The sequence below is a fragment of the Gallinula chloropus genome (assembly GCF_964237585.1).
Source record: "Gallinula chloropus genome assembly, chromosome: 26".
In the NCBI taxonomy this organism is placed as follows: Eukaryota; Metazoa; Chordata; class Aves; order Gruiformes; family Rallidae; genus Gallinula; species Gallinula chloropus.
In genome coordinates, this window is record NC_140111.1 from 5320110 (window position 1) to 5338614 (window position 18505).

Genomic DNA, 18505 nt, shown 5'->3' on the forward strand with positions numbered 1-18505 from the left:
GTCCGGCCACCTCGTGCTGCCCAGGCCCTTCAGCAATGCTGTGAGACCAGCGGTAGGAATCCTGGAGGTGGCTTCTGAGCCTGAGCTTGGATCCTACAACTCAGGAGTGGTTTTGTCCTTGATGGAATTTCTCAGGAGCTGCATCTCAGTTGGTCTGGGAATTGGAGGCAGAGACAAAACCCATGTGAGCTTGTTCCTTGGAATACCAGGGGGTTAATTAGTTCATCGCTGATGAGGGATGCAAACTAAGAGGTGATGGTTCATGGTGTAGCAGGGCCTGAATCTCGCCCTGAGCTACGTCTCTCCGTGCCTGCTGAAGCTTTTCTACTCCTGCAGAGATGGATGTGTTTCCAGAGAAGGCTTCCATCCACAAGATTTTAAGAAATAAAAGTGACTCCAAGCCTGGAATGGTGCTGCCAGGGGGAATGTTTACAAGGAAGCAGCCTGATAAACAAGGAAATTCGGTGAGCTGCAAAGAGGTGAAATTGGGCAGTGGGGCAACAATTCCCAGCTTGTCAGAGCCTCACAATGGTCCCAGCCACCTCAGGCTGACTTACAGGATCTGCGTTTTTACAGGCAGCCTCAGGAAGCTAGGCTGGGCTGAAAAAGTAACGGAATAATGGGAAACTTGTCTGAGTCACTGACCCTGCATCTCCACTGGTTCGTCGGGGCACTGCTCGTGGAGGAGGACAGAGAAGGCTGCAGCTGAGAGAGGAGATCTGCCCTTTCTGGTCACCACGAATTTCAGATCTCCTCCCCTAGCCTCTCCCAGTCTTTTGTACTTTCCCTGCTAATCCATCCAGCGCAGCTTAAACTGACAGAGGCAGCAGCTACCAACCCTGCTCTGAAAGCTGCAGTGAGTGCCTGGGGACCAGCGGCACCATGCACGTGAAAACTCTGCTCATCCTCCTGGTCCTGGCTTTAGCCACGATCTTCGCTCTGGTCTGCGTGCTGCTGACCAGGGGAAGGGTTCCCAGCACCTGCCAGCACCAGCCCCCGGAGCAGGAGGCCACCCATGACAGCCAGAGCCTGGTGTTCGCCGACCTGACGCCCGAAGAGATGGTGCGAGTGGTGCGGTACCTGCAGGGACACCTCGGGGTGCAGCTGGTGGACGCCGCGCGCGCCGAACCTTCCGACAACTGCATCGCCTCCGTCGACGTGCAGGTCCCCGCCAAGGCGGAGGTGCTGCGCTTCCTGGATGGTGGGGGGGCTCGCCCTGCCCGGGAGGCGCTGGCTGTGCTGTACTTCGGGAACCAGCCAGACCCCAATGTCACCGAGTACGTGGTGGGGCCGCTGCCGACGCCGGCGTATCACCGGGACGTCACGGTGCAGAAGTACGGGGGGAAGGTGCCCTACCACCGCCGACCGACGCTGGCTGTTGAATACAGACAGATCTCAGGGTTTTTAAAAAGCCAAGTGTTCCCCACGGCTCCATCCTTCATGCGTCAGGTGATGGAGTATGATGGAGCCAGCCTGGCAGCCATGACAGCCGCGCCCCGCGGGTTCCAGTCTGGAGATCGCATCACCTGGTTCGCTTTGTTTCAGAACGTGAGCGGATTCTTCGTGCACCCGGTGGGGCTGGAGCTGCTGGTGGACCACAGCAGCCTGGACATGTCCCGATGGGCGGTGAGCAGGGTCTTCTACAACGGGCAGTACTACAGGGACATGGCTCAGCTGGAGAGCGCCTACGCGCAGGGTCGCATCAGCGTGGAGAAGGTGAGGAAGGCGCCGCGGGACGGAGACTTCTCGTCCATGAAGCCCCGAGCGCCTTCGTCTGCGCTGTTCCCGCTGCAGTACGAGCCCCAGGGGCCCCGCTACAGCATCCGGGACAACCAGGTGCTGTTCCAGGCCTGGAGCTTTGCCTTTGGGATGAGCGTGAGCAGGGGCCTGCGCCTCTTCGACATCCGGCACAAGGGGGAGAGGGTGGCCTACGAAATCAGCATCCAGGAGGCGCTGTCAGTGTACGGCTCCAACTGCCCCGGAGGGATGTCCACCAGGTACATGGACGGGAGCTTTGGCATCGGGCGCTACACCTCCCCCTTGGTGCGAGGGGTGGACTGTCCCTACTTAGCGACGTACCTGGACGTGCACCACCTTGCTCATTCCCTGCTCCCCAGCGTTACTAAAAACGCCCTCTGCATCTTCGAGCACAACCTGGGCTCCCCTCTGCGGCGCCACTACTCCAACTTGCAGTCGCTTTACTACGGGGGGCTGGTCAACTCCGCTCTGGTCGTTCGCTCCATCGCGACCGTGGGCAACTACGACTACGTGTGGGACTTCATCTTCTACCAGAACGGGGCCATCGAAGGCAAGGTCCAGGCCACTGGGTACGCCAGCTCGTCCTTCCTGCACGGGGATGGGCTGAGATACGGCAATCGGGTTGGGGAGCACACGCTGGGCACGATACACACCCATTCCATCAACTATAAAGTGGACTTGGATGTGGGAGGTAGGTGTGGTCTTCCTTTAATGCCTGCTGTTGTACTGGGGAGCCCCAGAGCTTTGGGGGCATCGCCTCCTACTCCTGAATCCCTAAGAACCGGCATCAGAACTCTGCTGTCTCGCTTTCCGAGCTCCTTCCATCGTGGAATCAATTTGCTCTTGTGTAAAATCCTCTGTGGAGGTCACGGAGTCGAAGGCGGCGCGAATTGTCTGTGAGCTCTGTGTTCAGCCCAGGGAAAGCATGAAAGGTGGGAGCTGGAAAATGTTTGTGTTTCCTGGAGGCCTCCTGCTTGGCACGGTGTGTGTTGCCGTAGGCACAGCCCCACAGACAGGCGGACGCAGCCCTGTCTGCTGCGCTGTCGGCCTCAACCTGCTCCGGTGCTGGTCCCGGCGCTGGTCCCAGCGCTCCCAGTGACTGGGGAAAGTCCTTTTTGGTAGCTGAGCTGTCCCGTGGAAAGCAGGGCTGGTGCTCTGCAGGGCTGAGCTCCCGTAGCTCCATCCACGCTCCTCTTTTGAGGAAACGCTTGTAAGTTGGATCCTGAACCTCGGGCTTGGAAAGCGGCTGCTGGGAGCCAGTGAATTCCCCGGCTGCTGCGCAGAGGCACGGTGCTTGGCGGCGGGTCCCTGCGGAGGGTTATTTGAGTGCGGGCACAGCCCTTTCTGCTCCGTCTGGCGGGCTGAGCGGTGAAGTGCTGGCAGCCGCCGCGGGAGGCACAAGGATGCTGGGCTGGAAGGACGGCTTTGCTTCCCCACAAGCCATCCCAGTGCCTCGGTCCGGGCAGGTGCAGGGGCAGTGGTGGTGCTGGGGCACCGACCGGCACCGTTACGGGTCTGTTATTGAAACCTGCTCCTGCAAGAGTGGGGAAAACATGTTTCACATCTGCACAGGACGGAGGAGATCACTGGTAGGCACTGGACCAGGAGCCTGGTAGGCACTGGGCCAGGAGCTGGTAGGCATGGGGCAGGAGCTGGCAGGCACGGGGCAGCACTGGACAGGAGTCTGGTGGGCACTGGGCAGGAGCTGGCAGGCACGGGGCAGCACTGGGCAGGAGCCTGGTAGGCACAGGGCAGGAGCTGGTGGTCACTGGGCAGGAGCTGGTGGGCACTGGGCTGGAGCTGTGCCAGCCCCAGGAGAAAAGCAGCTCCAGTCACCCGCGCTGACTCCCCCAGGTTGCAGGGAGTAACTGGAGGACTCTGTACGTCCCGCTGCTGACCCCACGTGTCCTCTCTTGCACCTGCCTGCGGTGCGGTGGTTTGTGTGGCCCTGAAAGGTGCTGCTGCTGTCGGTACAGTCGGAAACAGGGCTGACACCAGTTCCCTTCCCGTGAGGAAGGCTCAAAGCCGTGCTTGAAGATGCTGCGTGGTGACAAGGTTCTTCTCTGTGGGCACTGTGCCCCTCAGCTCCCTGCCCTGCTCACCCCTTCCGAGCCCTGGCTGCTGCAGAAGGCTCTGGAGAAGAGCTGCATAAAATCCCAGCCTTGTTGCTCTTAGTGAGGGGAGTGGAGCCCTGTCCAAAGCAGGAGGGCTTGGGGCTGCATGGGGAGCTCAAGAGGTGCCCTGTGGGACCCCCACCCTCTGAGCGCAGGGAAGGCAGAGCTGCAGCGCAGCACAAACAGCCCATCACCCGCTCGGGTTTCTCGGCTCCTGATCTGAGGTGGGTGTGGGACCTGCAGGGAAACAGCATGAGTTATTCCCTGGCTGGAAGCGAGAAGGGAAGCTGAAGTTGCTCCATGAACATGATGGCAGGAGTGGTACCTTGTTCCAGTGCTGTGGTGGTTCTAGCCCCTCCTGCCTGTGCCTCAAACTGTCCTCACCAGAAGGGTGTGAAGGGACCACGATCCCCGGAGCCATCCTGGGCTGTTGGAGATGTGTTGGTGACATACCCTGCTGCCTCACTCACATGGGGCTGGGCGCAGTGGGGCCAACCTTCTGGAAGCTGGTGGCCACCCAGGAGCAGCCTCCTCGTGCCACAGTGGGGTGGTCCCGTCCCCCCGCTCGCTGCTCTCACCAGGGAAGGTCTGATGCTCGGTCGGTGGTGTTGAAGGTTTCCTGACAGTAGCCACTCTGTCCAAGCCAGCTCTTGTCCAAGGATCGTGTCTGCTGGAGTGGGGTTGGGATGGCTGAGTGGGGAGATGTGTGCTGCTGGTCATCCTGCAGCCTCTGCTCTTCTTGTTGCAGCTGCTCCGGGTGCTGCCGGTGCTTGTGGTCCTGCCAGGTGCTCAGCGAGTGTTGTCTGCTCTTGCCAGGGAGCTTCCTTGGTCTTGGCCAGTCTGCCCACAGCTGGGCCAGGCTGGAGCTGCCAGGTCCCTTCCCTTGGGGCTGGGCGGGGACAAAGAGTGGGCACAGGGAGAACGGGCGCATGGAGATGCGGGGGAACTGGCAGGTCTTGTGCTCTCCTGGAGCACCAGCCGGGACTGGCCCTTTAGGGGAGCAGGGCTGGTCCCGGAGCACTGGGGTGCAGAAGGAGTGGAGCTGGCTGAGCCAGACTGGGTGTCCTGGGAGAAGCCAAGTCCCCTCAGGCAGACTGAGGCTGTGGCTCTTTGTGGTGTCGCCCTGCAGCAGAGAAACCCATCAGTGGTTTGGGGAGTGAGTCAGGCCCCGGCTCACCAGCTGGGCTGGCTGCTTCTGAGTGTCTGGGCTGGGGAGGAAACAGGCTCAACTGGCCAGGGCCTGTGATCTGCTCTCAGAGCCCCATGCGAGCTCCAGGCTCCCACCCCACCTCGCGAGCGACGCCTTGACGCCCACAGTCGGCAGATGAGTTGAGATCCCGGTTTGCAGGTGAGGGACGTTCTCTGGATGCTGCAGCCGAACCCCACGCGTTGCCTCTGCGCTCGGGAGAGATGAACCCCAAACTCCCCTACGTGCTGCTGCTCGGGGCTGCGGTGATCATCTTCATCTTGTCCTGCGTGCTGCTGAGCCGGGGGAGGCGATCGCCCAGCTGTGAGTCCCAGCCCCACGTCGCGGAGAAGACGGGATCCACCAGCCAGAGCCTGGTGTTCGCCGACCTGACGCCTGAAGAGATGGTGCGAGTGGTGCGGTACCTGCAGGGACACCTCGGGGTGCAGCTGGTGGACGCCGCGCGCGCCAAACCTTCCGACAACTGCATCGCCTCCCTCGACGTGCAGGTCCCCGCCAAGGCGGAGGTGCTGCGCTTCCTGGACGGTGGGGGGGCTCGCCCTGCCCGGGAGGCGCTGGCTGTGCTGTACTTCGGGAGCCAGCCGGACCCCAACGTCACCGAGTACGTGGTGGGGCCGCTGCCGACGCCGGCGTATCACCGGGACGTCACGGTGCAGAAGTACGGGGGGAAGGTGCCCTACCACCGCCGACCGATGCTGGGCAGTGAGTACAAGCAGGTGGGAGCGTTCCTAGAGACGAGGGCATTTGCTGCAGCCCCGACCTTCCTGAAAGAAGTGTTGGAGTACGACGGTACCAACGTGGCCTTCCAGAGCACAGCCCCTCACGGGTTCCAGTCTGGAGACCGTAAGTCCTGGTTCATCGTCTTTCAGAACGTGAGCGGGTTCTTTGTGCACCCGGTGGGGCTGGAGCTGCTGGTGGACCACAGCAGCCTGGACATGTCCCGGTGGGCGGTGAGCAGGGTCTTCTACAACGGGCAGTACTACAGGGACATGGCTCAGCTGGAGAGCGCCTACGCGCAGGGTCGCATCAGCGTGGAGAAGGTGAGGAAGGCACCGCGGGACGGAGACTTCTCGTCCATGAAGCCCCGAGCGCCTTCGTCTGCGCTGTTCCCTCTGCAGTACGAGCCCCAGGGGCCCCGCTACAGCGTCCGGGACAACCAGGTGCTGTTCCAGGCCTGGAGCTTTGCCTTTGGGATGAGCGTGAGCAGGGGCCTGCGCCTCTTCGACATCCGGCACAAGGGGGAGAGGGTGGCCTACGAAATCAGCATCCAGGAGGCGCTGTCAGTGTACGGCTCCAACTGCCCTGGAGGGATGTCCACCAGGTACATGGACGGGAGCTTTGGCATTGGGCGCTACACCTCCCCCTTGGTGCGAGGGGTGGACTGTCCCTACTCTGCCACCTATGTGGACACGCACTCTCTGTCGGAGACCCTGAGCCCCAGCAAGAAAAAGGCTTCTCTCTGCATCTTCGAGCAGAACCTGGGCTCCCCTCTGCGGCGCCACTACTCCAACTTGCAGTCGCTTTACTACGGGGGGCTGGTCAACTCCGCTCTGGTCGTTCGCTCCATCGCGACCGTGGGAAACCAGGACTATGTGTGGGATTTCATCTTCTACCAGAACGGGGCCATTGAAGGCAAGGTCCAGGCCACTGGGTACGCCAGCTCATCCTTCCTGCATGGGGATGGGCTGAGATACGGCAATCGGTTTGGGGAGCACACGCTGGGCATGATTCGCACCCATTCCATCAACTATAAAGTGGACTTGGATGTAGGAGGTAGGTGTGGTCTTCCCTTTCTTCTGTGACTCCCCCACCCCCAGTGCTTTCAGACACCCCAAACTGGAAACTTCTTGGGCCTTTCTTGGTTTTGGTTCGTTCTGCATGCAGGGCAGGGTGCTGTGCTGGTGCTGAGCTGCCCCTCCTCTGCTCTGAGCACAGAGAAACCTGTTGTGGTACAGGGGGAGGTTCCCCTCTGCGCCGCGCTGAGCTGCGGTTTCCTGTGCCGGGTAACGCCAGCGGCGAGTGCCCAGCCCTGGGCCCTTGTGGGAAGGGTCCTTCCCTGCCTGCCTGGGCAGAATGGCCCTTCACCAGCACCTCCCCCTTGGCCTTGATGCCTCAGCAGAATTGGGGCTTTTCCCTCTGTTCCCTGCCCCAGTTGACAGTCGGAGCTGATCCAGCTGTTTCACTGGGACGTGGTTTCCAGCTGATGTTCCTACTTCTACAGCTTTGTTGAGCTGTTCCCACTGCTCGTGTGACCAATGGCCACACTCCAGACTGTGGGTGCTGGGCTGGTGGCCAGCTCAGAGCTCAGGGCTGGGCTGGGATCTGCTGGGGTACAGGGGACCTTTCACTCGCAGCAGCAATGGCAGCGTCAGCCGCAGGTTTCTGGTCTTCCCCTCCCATTTACGCACAGAGGAGCTGAGTTACCCCAGGCTGTTTCCTCAGCACCTGACATTCCCTCCCCCATAAAAGGGGCTGGCTGGGGAGAGGTGCTCCTGGGTGCCTCTGGGTTAATCTGAATGCAGCTAGGGTGTTGGATCAGTCCTCCCATGCTACTCCTGTAGTACTCAGTGGTATCATCAGGTTGGTAAGGTGCTCTGTGTTAGCACTGGGTGTAAGTGAAACTTGCTGTGGGCTGTTACTGCTCCCCCTTCATAGTGGTTTTGTCAGTAAACTGTCCTTAGCCCAGGCTCCATCTGTTTCTCCTCCGGGAGTGAGCGTATGGTGCGTGGTGCCCAGCTGCTGGTTGGGGATGAACCACCCCATCCTTGTACCTGGGAAACACAAATGTAAAGGCTGCTCTGTGTGGGTTTAGGAGGAGTTCTGAGTGCTTAAGGAAAAATGGGGGAGTTCTGAGATCCCTGGTATAAAAAAGACAGGGATCTCCTGGAGAGAGTCCAGAGGAGGCTACAAAGGTGATTAAGGGCCTGGAGCATCTCCCCAGTGAGGAAAGGCTGAGTGAGCTGGGGCTGTTCAGCCTGGAGAAGAGAAGCCTGAGAGGGGATCTGATCAATGTTTATCAATATCTGAAGGATGGGATGCAAGGGGAAATGGGCAGCCCCTTCTCAGTGTCTGTGGGGACAGGACAAGGGGTGATGGCCTCAAGTTGGAGCACAGGGAGTTCTGCTCCAATATGGGAAGAACTATTCCCCAGTGAGGGTGAGGGAGCCCTGGGACAGGCTGCCCAGGGTGTGTGGAGTCTCCTTCTCTGGAGAGATTCCAGCCCCGTCTGGACACCGACCTGTGTGACCTGTCCTGGGGAGCTGCTTTGGCAGGGGGTTGGACCCCATGAGCTCTGGAGGCCCCTTCCAACCCCTGTGAGTCTGTGATTCTGCGACTGCAAAACTGCAAGACCAGGGAAGAGCTGGATGGATGGATGGATGGATGGATGGATGGATGGATGGATGGATGGATGGATGGATGTAAAGGTTGGTGCTCTCACCAGAGGGGGAAGTTGTTCCCATCGACAAAGGGAAGAAAATGAGCAGGGTGGCAGGCGCTGGGTGTGGATCCTCTTTGTGAGGCTCTGGTGCTGGCCTTGATGGCAGCCCTGGGGCACAGCCCAAGGCACTGCTCAAACCTCCCAGCGTGGCCAGAGGTTCAGCTCTGAATGGGCCTTTGCACAGCTGGAAACTCACAGGGGGCCAGGAGGAGCAGCAGCACAGGGTCTGGTTGGGACAGGCAGCGGGCACTGAGCACCAGCCCCTCTGCTAGAGCTGTGCTGGCCCTGGAGTGCTCTCAGCCAGCTCTTGGCTGGCTTCTCCCCACATCCATTTGCTCTTGTGCTCCTCTTATTGCTCCCAACTCTTCCTTGTGGAAAGAGCTGGATTGGCAGCTCTGCTCCAGCTCTGTGATGTGCAAATGGACTCTCCCTTGGCTGAGGAGCACAAACAGTGCCTGAGTTTAATTAGACCCTGCTTGCACTGGGACACAAACCTGTTCTTCTGCACAGGGAGGGGATGATGCTCCTCTCCTGTCCCTCCTGGGCATAAGAGTCCCCAGGGATGGTGGTGTCTGAGAGTCCCCAGGGACGGTGGTGTCTGCCATGGCATGGTGTTGCCTGGGTCAGACAAACATGTGGCCTCACAGCTGGAGATGAACAGGCACAGGGTACAGTGACTGCTCTCACAGCAGGAGCCAGTGCTCACAGCCCAGGGTGCAGGAGGGGAGGGTGGGGAGAGTGAGCTCTGGCTGCATTGATGTCCGTGGGGAACAGGGCACTCTGGGGATGCTCCTCAATGACTTGGCTTTTGTTTCACAGGGGTGAAGAACTCCCTAGTGGCTCATGACATGGCCTTTGAGATGACGAGGGTTCCCTGGAACCCAGAGCAGCAGATAGAGAGGCCACGACTCACCAAGAAAGTCCTGGACACAGAGGACCAGGCTGCCTTCCGGCTCCAGTCCAAGATGCCCAGATACATCTACTTTGCTGCCAACAGCAAAAACAAGTGGGGCCACCAGCGTGGTTACAGGATCCAGATCACCAGTTTTGCAGGGGACCATGTCCCAGAAGCCAGCTCCATGGAGAGGGCCATCAGCTGGGCAAGGTCAGGCTGCTCTGGGAGGGCAGGTTCCCGGGGACACCCCCAGCCTTGCCAGCTTGGGGAGGCATCACGTGGATGCTCCTTGATGGGGGGGGGGGCACAGACAGATGCTCTCCTGGGTTGGGGTTACCCTGTAGAGCTGCCGTGTGCTCTGCAGTCTCTGGGGAGCTGGATTTTAGCTCTGCCCTGCCCCAGGGGCTTCTCCTATCTCTTTTCTCATCCTCAGGTACCAGCTGGCTGTCACCCGGCGGAAGGAGGAGGAGCCCACCAGCACCAGCATCTACAACCAGAACGACCCCTGGACACCCACTGTCGCCTTCGCCAACTTCATTGACAACGAGACCATCACCAACGAGGTGAGCCAGGGACCCTGGGCTGGAGATGTCACACCCAGCCCCAGTGAGCTCAGCTTGGGGAGCAGCGTCCCCAGGGAAGGAGGAGAGTGGGTGTGAGCGTCCCCTTCCCGTGTGTCTGCTTGGTGCTCTGGCTGGAGCACACAGATCAGTGTGGAGCAGGAGCTGCCTTCTCCCCATGGAGAAATGCTGGCAGAACATCAGGGAAATCTCTGTGAGGCCAGGGCTTGGCCACAGCAACTGGGGCAAGGGCCCTTCTGCTGGGAGGACATGTGCCATGGTGTAAGGGAGGGGATCTTTCCTGGGAGTGGGGAGCTCAGCACATGGGAACGCAGCCAAGCCTGTGGAAACCCCCTCCTGCTCTCCTGTGACTTTTCATGGTCCCTGCACAGCTATCATGGAATCATGGAATCACAGGATGGAAGGGACCTTCAGAGCCCATCTAGTCCCACCCTGCAGTGAGCAGGGACATCTTCACTAGAGCAGGTCACTCAGAGCCCCATCAAGCCTGACCTTGGATGTCTCCAGGGATGGGGCCTCCACCACCTCTCTGGACACTCTGTGCCAGTGACCCACCACCCTCATACTGAAGAACCTTTCCCTAATACCCAACCTAAATCTCCCCTCTTCCCATTTAAACCCATCCGCCTCATCCCCTCACTCCATGCCCTGGGGAACAGTTCATCCCCAGCTCCCTACAGGCACCTCTCAGGGACTGGAAGGGGCTGTAAGGTCCCCCTGGAGCCTTCTCTTCCCCAGGCTGAACAACCCCAGCTCTCGCAGCCTGGCTTCACAGCAGAGCTGCTCCAGCCCTTGCATCATCCTTGTGGCCTCCTCTGGACTTGCTCCAACAGGTCCCTGTCCTCCTTGTGCTCAGGGCTCCAGAGCTGGACACAGCACTGCAGGTGAGGTCTCCCCAGAGCAGAGCAGAGGGGCAGAATCCCATCTCTCCATCTGCTGGCCACAGTCCTTGGGATGCAGCCCAGGATGGGGTTGGCCTTGGGGGCTGCAGATGCACATTGGTGACTCATGTCCAGCTGCTCATCCACGAGTTCCCCCAAGTCCTCTTCCTCCAGGCTGCTTTCCAGCCCATCATCTCCTGACGTGTATGGATAACAGGGACTGTCCCAACCCAGGTGCAGAACCCTGCTTTCAGCTCTATTGAGCCTCATGAGGTTCCCCTGGGCCCACTTCTCCAGCTCCAAGCTTCTGGAATAACCATGGTCTTGTCTCCTAGGACCTGGTTGCCTGGATAACTGCTGGTTTCCTTCACATCCCACACTCTGAGGATATTCCCAACACCGTGACGGTGGGAAACTCGGTCGGCTTTCTCCTGAGACCCTACAACTACTACGACCTGGACCCTTCCATCTACTCACACGACGGTGTGTTTTTCACCAGCGAGCAGGACCTGACGGCGTGTGACACCAACCCTCTCGCGTGCCTGCCCAAAACCGCCTCCTGTTTGCCCAGCTTCCCCCCGTTCACCTACCATGGCTTCCAAAACATGAGCAGGCTTTAAGGCTAGGGGAGGGTGTAGGGGGACACAGTCTGAGGCTCCAGGCTGATTGTCCCATCCCAGATTCCCAGTGAAGTTGCCTCAATTCCCAGTTGTGCAACGACTTCACTTTTTATTGTTGCTTTTAAAATAGTGCTCGTTAAAGGGAAGCGTAATCTCCGTGGTGCTGTGCCTGGAGGGAGCCCACATTCTTGCTGTTAATTGCTGAACTGGGGGGTGTTGCAGGAGGAGAGTGAGGAGGGAAGAGCCCGCTCCTCGGCTGTAGAAGCACATCCTGTGTAGTGCCCATCTTGGGTTAAAAAATGAAAATTCAGTGCTCTCTGGAGTGTCTCGTTCTTACGGCTCAGAGCAGCGTCTGCTGCGGCCGCACCGTGTCCCCTGGAGCCACCAACCAGCCCAGCAAGGCTCCAGGCATGGGGATGATCCAGCTGGGGTTGGCTGGATCCCTGGGGCTCTGGGGATGAGGATGAACTGGGTGCTGGCACTGAGGTCTGTGGGTGTGGCGGGGGATGGAGCCAGGACCCGCCTGGGCTGCAGGTCTGGGTGAAGGTGAGGGATCCCTGTGCTGGCACCAGCCCCATGGGCAGCGTGTGGGGCAGCTCTGCCTGTCGCAGCCCGGTGCTGGCTGGGTCCATGTGGGAATCCTCCCCCTGCTCAGGTCAGGACGTGGGAGCCCCGCGGCTGCTGGCAGCACAACACAGCCAGTGCTGCTGCCTGTTCACCAGGATGCTCTGTGAGCTCTGGAGCCCTCCTCCCTCCCCTGGCAGCCCTGCTGATGCCAGGCTATGGCCCAGAATCAGGAGGCACCTTTGGAGGTTGGTAAGCAGCTCTCCGCTCCCTCCTGGCTGCAGGGCTGGAGCCTCTCCACCCACAGGGTCAGCAGCAGCAGCGCACGATGCTGGGATGTCCACACAGGCTGTGGAGACATTGCTGGGAACAGCAGGGCCATGGCAGGATGGGGCTGTGCAGCTGAGCACAGCAGGGGAGGGTTGTCCCTGTGGTTTCCACTGTCTGTCTGCCTGTTTGGATCTGTGGGGTGAAGGGAAGGAAGTGCAGGGAGATGCCTTTGCCCTCCAGATCAGTCCTCTCCCAAGGTCCGCAGCGTGTGGCACAGGAGGGGAAGGGCGGATGGAGAGGCATTAGGTTTATTTAAAATCACAAACCTCTGTGGGACACACGGCAAAGTTGCCTTTTATGGTTCCCAGCAAATCCCAGGCATGTCTGAGGACGTGTTGCGCCCTCCCTTGCAAGCTCCTCCGAGCTATTCCCTGTTGAGAAAACAAGGGGAAAAACAAACCCAACCAAACCCAGCCCCCCGGGTCGCTGGGAGGATTCTGCAGCTGGAAACCCGCCTGCCAGAACGCGGCAGCTCCCAGTGCCTCAGCAGCCATGAACGTGAAAACCGCCCTCATCCTCCTGGTCCTGGCTTTAGCCACGATCTTCGCTCTGGTCTGCGTGCTGCTGACCAGGGGAAGGGTTCCCAGCGCCTGCCAGCACCAGCCCCCGGAGCAGGAGGACACCCATGACAGCCAGAGCCTGGTGTTCGCCGACCTGACGCCCGAAGAGATGGTGCGAGTGGTGCGGTACCTGCAGGGACACCTCGGGGTGCCACTGGTGGACGCTGCGCGCGCCGAACCTTCCGACAACTGCATCGCCTCCGTCGACGTGCAGGTCCCCGCCAAGGCGGAGGTGCTGCGCTTCCTGGACGGCGGGGGGGCTCGCCCTGCCCGGGAGGCGCTGGCTGTGCTGTACTTCGGGAACCAGCCAGACCCCAACGTCACCGAGTACGTGGTGGGGCCGCTGCCGACGCCGGCGTATCACCGGGACGTCACGGTGCAGAAGTACGGGGGGAAGGTGCCCTACCACCGCCGAGCTGTCACCGGCAAGGAGTATGTGGATATCAACGCCCTCATCCAGCGGGAGCTGAGGAAGGCACCGGGCTTCCTGGCTGCGTGCTGTGAGTCCGATGGGACTGACCTGGCCATCCTCACAACGGCCCCGCGGGGCTTCAAGTCTGGAGACCGCGCCACCTGGTTTGTTCTCTTCCACAACGTGGCCGGGACCGGCTACTACGTCTTGCCGGTGGGGCTGGAGGTGCTGGTGGAGCACAGGGACCTCCATGTCTCTGGCTGGCGGCTGCGCCAAGTCTTCTACAACGGCCAGTACTTTGGCAGCGTGGAGGACCTGGAGGCTGCCTTTACATCCAGTGTTCTGGAGGTCATCAGGATCCCAAAGCCCCGGGCTGAAGCCGTGCTGGGCTCGATGAGACCCCGGCGCCCACCCGGCTCCCTGGGGCCGCTGCAGTACGAGCCTCAGGGTCCCCGGTACAGCGTCAGGGACAATTATGTCACCTTCCAGGGCTGGAGCATCGCCTTTGGCATGAACCCCAACTCCGGCCCGCGCCTCTTCGACATCAGGTACCGCGGGGAGAGGATCATCTACGAGCTGAGTCTCCAGGAAGCCTTGGCCCTGTATGGCTCCAACTGCCCCGGGGGCATGTCGACCCGCTACCTTGACGGGAGCTTTGGCATCGGCAGGTTTGCCTACGAGCTCGTCCGGGGCCTCGACTGCCCCTACACAGCGACCTATGTGGACCGGCACTACCTGGCTGAGTCAGACACCCCCAAAACCAACCAAAACTCGCTCTGCATTTTTGAGCACGATGCTGCCCTCCCCCTGCGGCGCCACTTCTCTGACTCCCAGTCCTTGTACTACGGCGGGCTGCGGAGGAACACGCTGGTCATCCGTGCCATCTCCACTCTCATCAACTACGACTACATCTGGGACTTCATGTTCCACGCCAGCGGAGCCGTAGAGGTCCGGGTGCACGCTACGGGCTACATCAGCTCCTCCTTCTTCTACGGCCGAGGCACCGACTATGGCAACAGGGTTGGGCCCCACACGCTGGGGACGATGCACCTCCACCACATCCACTACAAGGTCGACCTGGATGTTGATGGTAGGTCTGGGGAGCTTCGTGCATGGCTGTGGTTCATTGTGGGCTGCGGCTCTGCCCGGGGCACGGAGCTCAGGAGGGTTTTCCCTTCTGCTTCACAGGGCAGCTGAACTCCCTGGAGACGCAGGACATGGCTTATGAGCTCGTGAAGGACCCCTGGAGCATGCAGAACACCATCGAGCGGCCCTACCTCCGCAGGGAGAAGCTGGAGAGGGAGGACGAGGCAGCATTCCCACTCAACACCCCCATGCCCCGCTACATCTCCTTTGCCAGCCCCAAGCTCAACAAGTGGGGGCATCCACGCAGCTACCGCATCCAGATCATCAGCTTCGCCGGGGACCACCTGCCTGTCAGCAGCTCCATGGAGAGGGCCATCAGTTGGGGCAGGTGGGTACCAGGGGTGTGGGTGGCCTCCCAGCTCCTCTTCTACCCTACCACTGCATCCCTGGTTGCTCCTGGCTCCCAGTGGAGGGTGGGGGGCTGCTGCCACCTAGCAAGCCCGTCCCTGCCCGGAGGGAAGGGTTAACCAGCAGCCATGCATGTTTTCAGGCTCTGAAAAATCCCTCAAACAGTTGCTCAATGACATCTGTGCATAGCAGTTCACAGGCAGGAATCTGACCCCAGATAAGATTAATTTAGAGCAATCACATGTGTTTTCCTTCAGCGAGCAGCTAGGCTGTAGGACCAACTCCCCAGGGAAGCACTGGCATCCTCAGGTCCTGACATCTTCATGAGAGGACAGAATGTCTTTTGGAAGACGCTCGGGATAGATGGAGAACTGGGTCACTGCCAGGGGGAAATTTAAGGGCTTGTGTCTGGGGGGAGGCTACAGGAGTTAAAAATGGCTGTGGGGGAAGAGAGTGGGTCAGGCAGGCACCAGCAGCGTCTGCCCATGGATGTGTTTGTGTTTCCTGGCTGAACTGGAGCACCCACAGGCAGTGAGTGATCCTGGTTGAGCCTGAAGGTGCCAGTGGTGCTGCCTGTCGCTGCCACACTGCTCCTGGTCAGCCCCTTCCTTCCCTGACTCAGGACCGAATGGGTCCCCTGGCATGTGCATCCAGCCCTCGTTTGCTGGCGGGTCCCCAGGTGGCAATGCCACTGTCATCCTGCCTGTGCTGGCACAGACAAGCCCCTCTGTGCAGGTACCAGCTGGCTGTCACCCGGCGGAAGGAGGAGGAACCCACCAGCACCAGCGTCTACAACCAGAACGACCCCTGGACACCCACTGTCGCCTTCGCCGACTTCATCAACAACGAGACCATCACCAATGAGGTGAGCCAGGGACTGGAGGGGAGCCAAGCACCGCAGGCACTGTCCTGGCTCCTGCCCCAGCCAGAGCTTTCAGCCATCCCGTGGTCGAACTGGGTGGCTGCTGGGCTGGAAGGGTCCTGCTCAGGGTGCCTGGCTCCCCTCCTCGCAGGACCTGGTGGCCTGGATCTCTGTGGGGTTCCTGCACGTCCCCCATGCTGAAGACATCCCCAACACAGTGACTGCAGGGAACAGCGTTGGCTTTCTGCTGAGGCCCTACAACTACTTCAGTGAGGACCCCTCGCTGGACTCACCCGACAGCGTCTACTTCAGCGGTGAGCAGGATGCTGGGGCGTGCAGGGTCAACCCCCTCGCCTGCCTGCCCTCCACTCCTGCCTGTACCCCCCATCTGCCCCCCTTCCACTATGGGGGCTTCCTCAACATCAGCCTGGCTCCACCACCCGGCGGGCTCTGACGGGGATGCTGCTGCTGCCCCCGTCCCCGCTGGTGCCGGCAGTCGGTGCCCAGGTGCTGGGTGCACCCTTGGATGGGCTCTGCTGCCACACCAGGACCTGCCCTCCCCATCCCTGGGATGTGGCATTCTTAGGGTCAGGTTTTTTGGAGGAGTTCATCTCTCATTGGGGCACCGTAACACTGCCAAGGGCAGGCTCAAAGCCTCTGAAAAATGCCTGTGGGACTGAATTTGGGAGACTGCATCCAGGAGGACAGTGGGGTTCTCTCTCCTCCTCTGCGACTGGGGCTCCTCTCACCTCGCCCAGGTAGGTCGGTGCTTGCAAGGCAGCAGTGGTGCTGGCCAGGGCTGGGCACTGTACAAAGCTGCAGCTCCCCTCAGAGCCATGCACCACACCAAGGCTTTGCCAAGGGAGTGGGCAGCGTGGCAGCCACTGTGGCCTGGCCACAGCCTAGGGAGTTGGGCTGTGGGGTCCCAGCAGCTTCAGGATGCCTGAAATGTCCTCTCTGGCCCCACAAGGGCTCTGGGTGATGCTGAGCTCTGGCTGCAAAGCTGGGCTGCACTGGAAGCTCGCAGGAGGAGCACACTGCAGGACAGGCACCCCCCAGGCTGCACTGCCCCACATCCACCCTCTCCAATAAACAGGCACTCTGGTGCTTTTCCTGACCAAACTCTTGCATGGCTCATGGGTGCTGCTGAGGCTCCTGAGGTGGGTGGCCAGAACCCTGGCATCGCTGTCACTGTGGGTGCTGGTGCCCTGTAATGGATGGTCCTGGCTCAGCCCTGCAGGGGTCCAGAGGCCATCGAGCTGGTACAGCACCCAGCATGGCTGCGTGAACGCGTCCTGGCCATGTTCTTGGCCCCTGGGTGCTGGCAGGAGGCTCCTGCTGGGGAATATGGGGCAAACAAGGGAGTTAATGTGTAACGGCTGTCCTGAGCCACACATTAATCGGTCCTGGCCTTGGCTGCTGCCCGGCGCGCTCAGGCCCTGCCGGCGTGGGGACCCTTGCTCCTGCCCCCCTGGCTGCGTGCACAGCCCTGGGCCATGGGATCCCACAGCTCCAGAGCCCATCCCCGCTGCTCTGGGCTGGGGACACAGAGGGACTCTGTTAGGGTGGTTCAGCTCCAGCCCCATGGCCCGGCCCTGGCGTGTGGCTGCAGGGGCCAACGTGTCGCTGGGGATGTGGTGGGTGTCCATTCCCTCTGACCTCTTTGCTGTGGGAGCTGGTCTGCCTGGCCCACGTTGTGATGGGCTTGAGAAGCCCTGACAGCAGCGGTGCATCCCCCAGGAGCCAGCCTCTGGCTTGTGGCAGTGCAGAACAGGGACGTTGGGCAGGGGCGGGCAGCTCCCAGCCTGGCTCAGGTCACGGCTGCCTTGGGTGCCCTTGGGTGTCAGATGGGGATGCGCCCCAAGATGCTTCCCAGGGCTCAGGGGGGAGCAGGTGGGGATCTGCCTGCAAGGAGAAGGTCACAGCTGACAGCTGCCTGCCCGCGGCTGCGTGCCTGTGTGTTTGCAAGCGCTGCCCGGACTCTGCCCACGTGCTGACGCAGGCGAGAGCAGACGCGCTCCCGTGCCGGCTCGCTGCTCAGCCCCAGACCTTGCAGCAGGCTGGGAACTTTCTGGATGAAACATTGGCACCGTGTGCTGCACATTACGTTACAGCACCTGTGTGCCTCCCATAAGCTGCATCCGGTGCCTTGAGAACCGCGGGGACACCGTGTCCCGGAGCCGCTCCACGCACGCAGCTGCGGGGGCTGCTGGCTGCTCCCAGCTCTCTGAGCACAGTGCTTGGTGCAGAAGTAACACAGCCTCCTGCCCTGGGAGAGCCACCCTGGCCTGTTGGCACATCACATCCCTGGCAGCATGGGAGGGCTGAGCTGGAGCCTGGCATGGCGCTCCCAGAGCCGGTCACCAAACAGGCTGGGATGCGAAACCTGCAGCTCCTGGAGGTGGAAGCTCTGCCCCACACCCTGGGGGCTGCAGGCTGGGCATGGAGCCAGCACCAGGACCCCCTCTCTCACACACACCTGGCAGCAATGGTACGGTCTGGGCCTGCAGCCTGGCTGCCGTGCAGGGGACGCTGGCCCAGCACGGTTTGGCCGCAGCGCTTGGTGCTCACACCCGGCTCTGCTGAGCTGGGGGGGAGGAGGTGGCTGCTCTCGTCCTGTTTCCGGGCCTTTCCCTGCTGCGGCCCCAGTTTTCCTGCTGGGACTTCTTCTGAGGGGACTGGAGCATGCTAGTCCCCATCCCCCAACACCTTTTACCCCCATTTTCTGCTGTGAAATGTCTCGGGGAGAAGTTATTGCTGACTGTTTAAAAACATTTCTGATGTGAAA

The 18505-nt window shown here is 60.8% G+C and overlaps 2 protein-coding genes across 2 annotated transcripts; both read left to right on the forward strand.

The window, feature by feature from the left end:
* Nucleotides 1-882: 882 nt before the first annotated feature.
* On the forward strand, nt 883-16830 carry LOC311201122 (uncharacterized protein; the record flags this gene model as incomplete). Its single annotated transcript, XM_084275425.1, has 9 exons — nt 883-2449; nt 9338-9623; nt 9847-9976; nt 11211-11484; nt 12260-12307; nt 12769-14451; nt 14550-14835; nt 15591-15720; nt 15869-16830. The coding sequence occupies 9 exons, from the start codon at nt 883-885 to the stop codon at nt 16169-16171; spliced, it is 4707 nt and encodes a 1568-aa protein (XP_084131551.1). The 3' UTR covers nt 16172-16830.
* Nucleotides 4343-7248, forward strand: LOC311201303 (amine oxidase [copper-containing] 3-like; the record flags this gene model as incomplete). The annotated part of the gene is made up of 4 exons (XM_084275670.1): nt 4343-4414; nt 5190-6119; nt 6252-6852; nt 7232-7248. The coding sequence occupies 4 exons, from the start codon at nt 4343-4345 to the stop codon at nt 7246-7248; spliced, it is 1620 nt and encodes a 539-aa protein (XP_084131796.1).
* Nucleotides 16831-18505: the final 1675 nt, after the last annotated feature.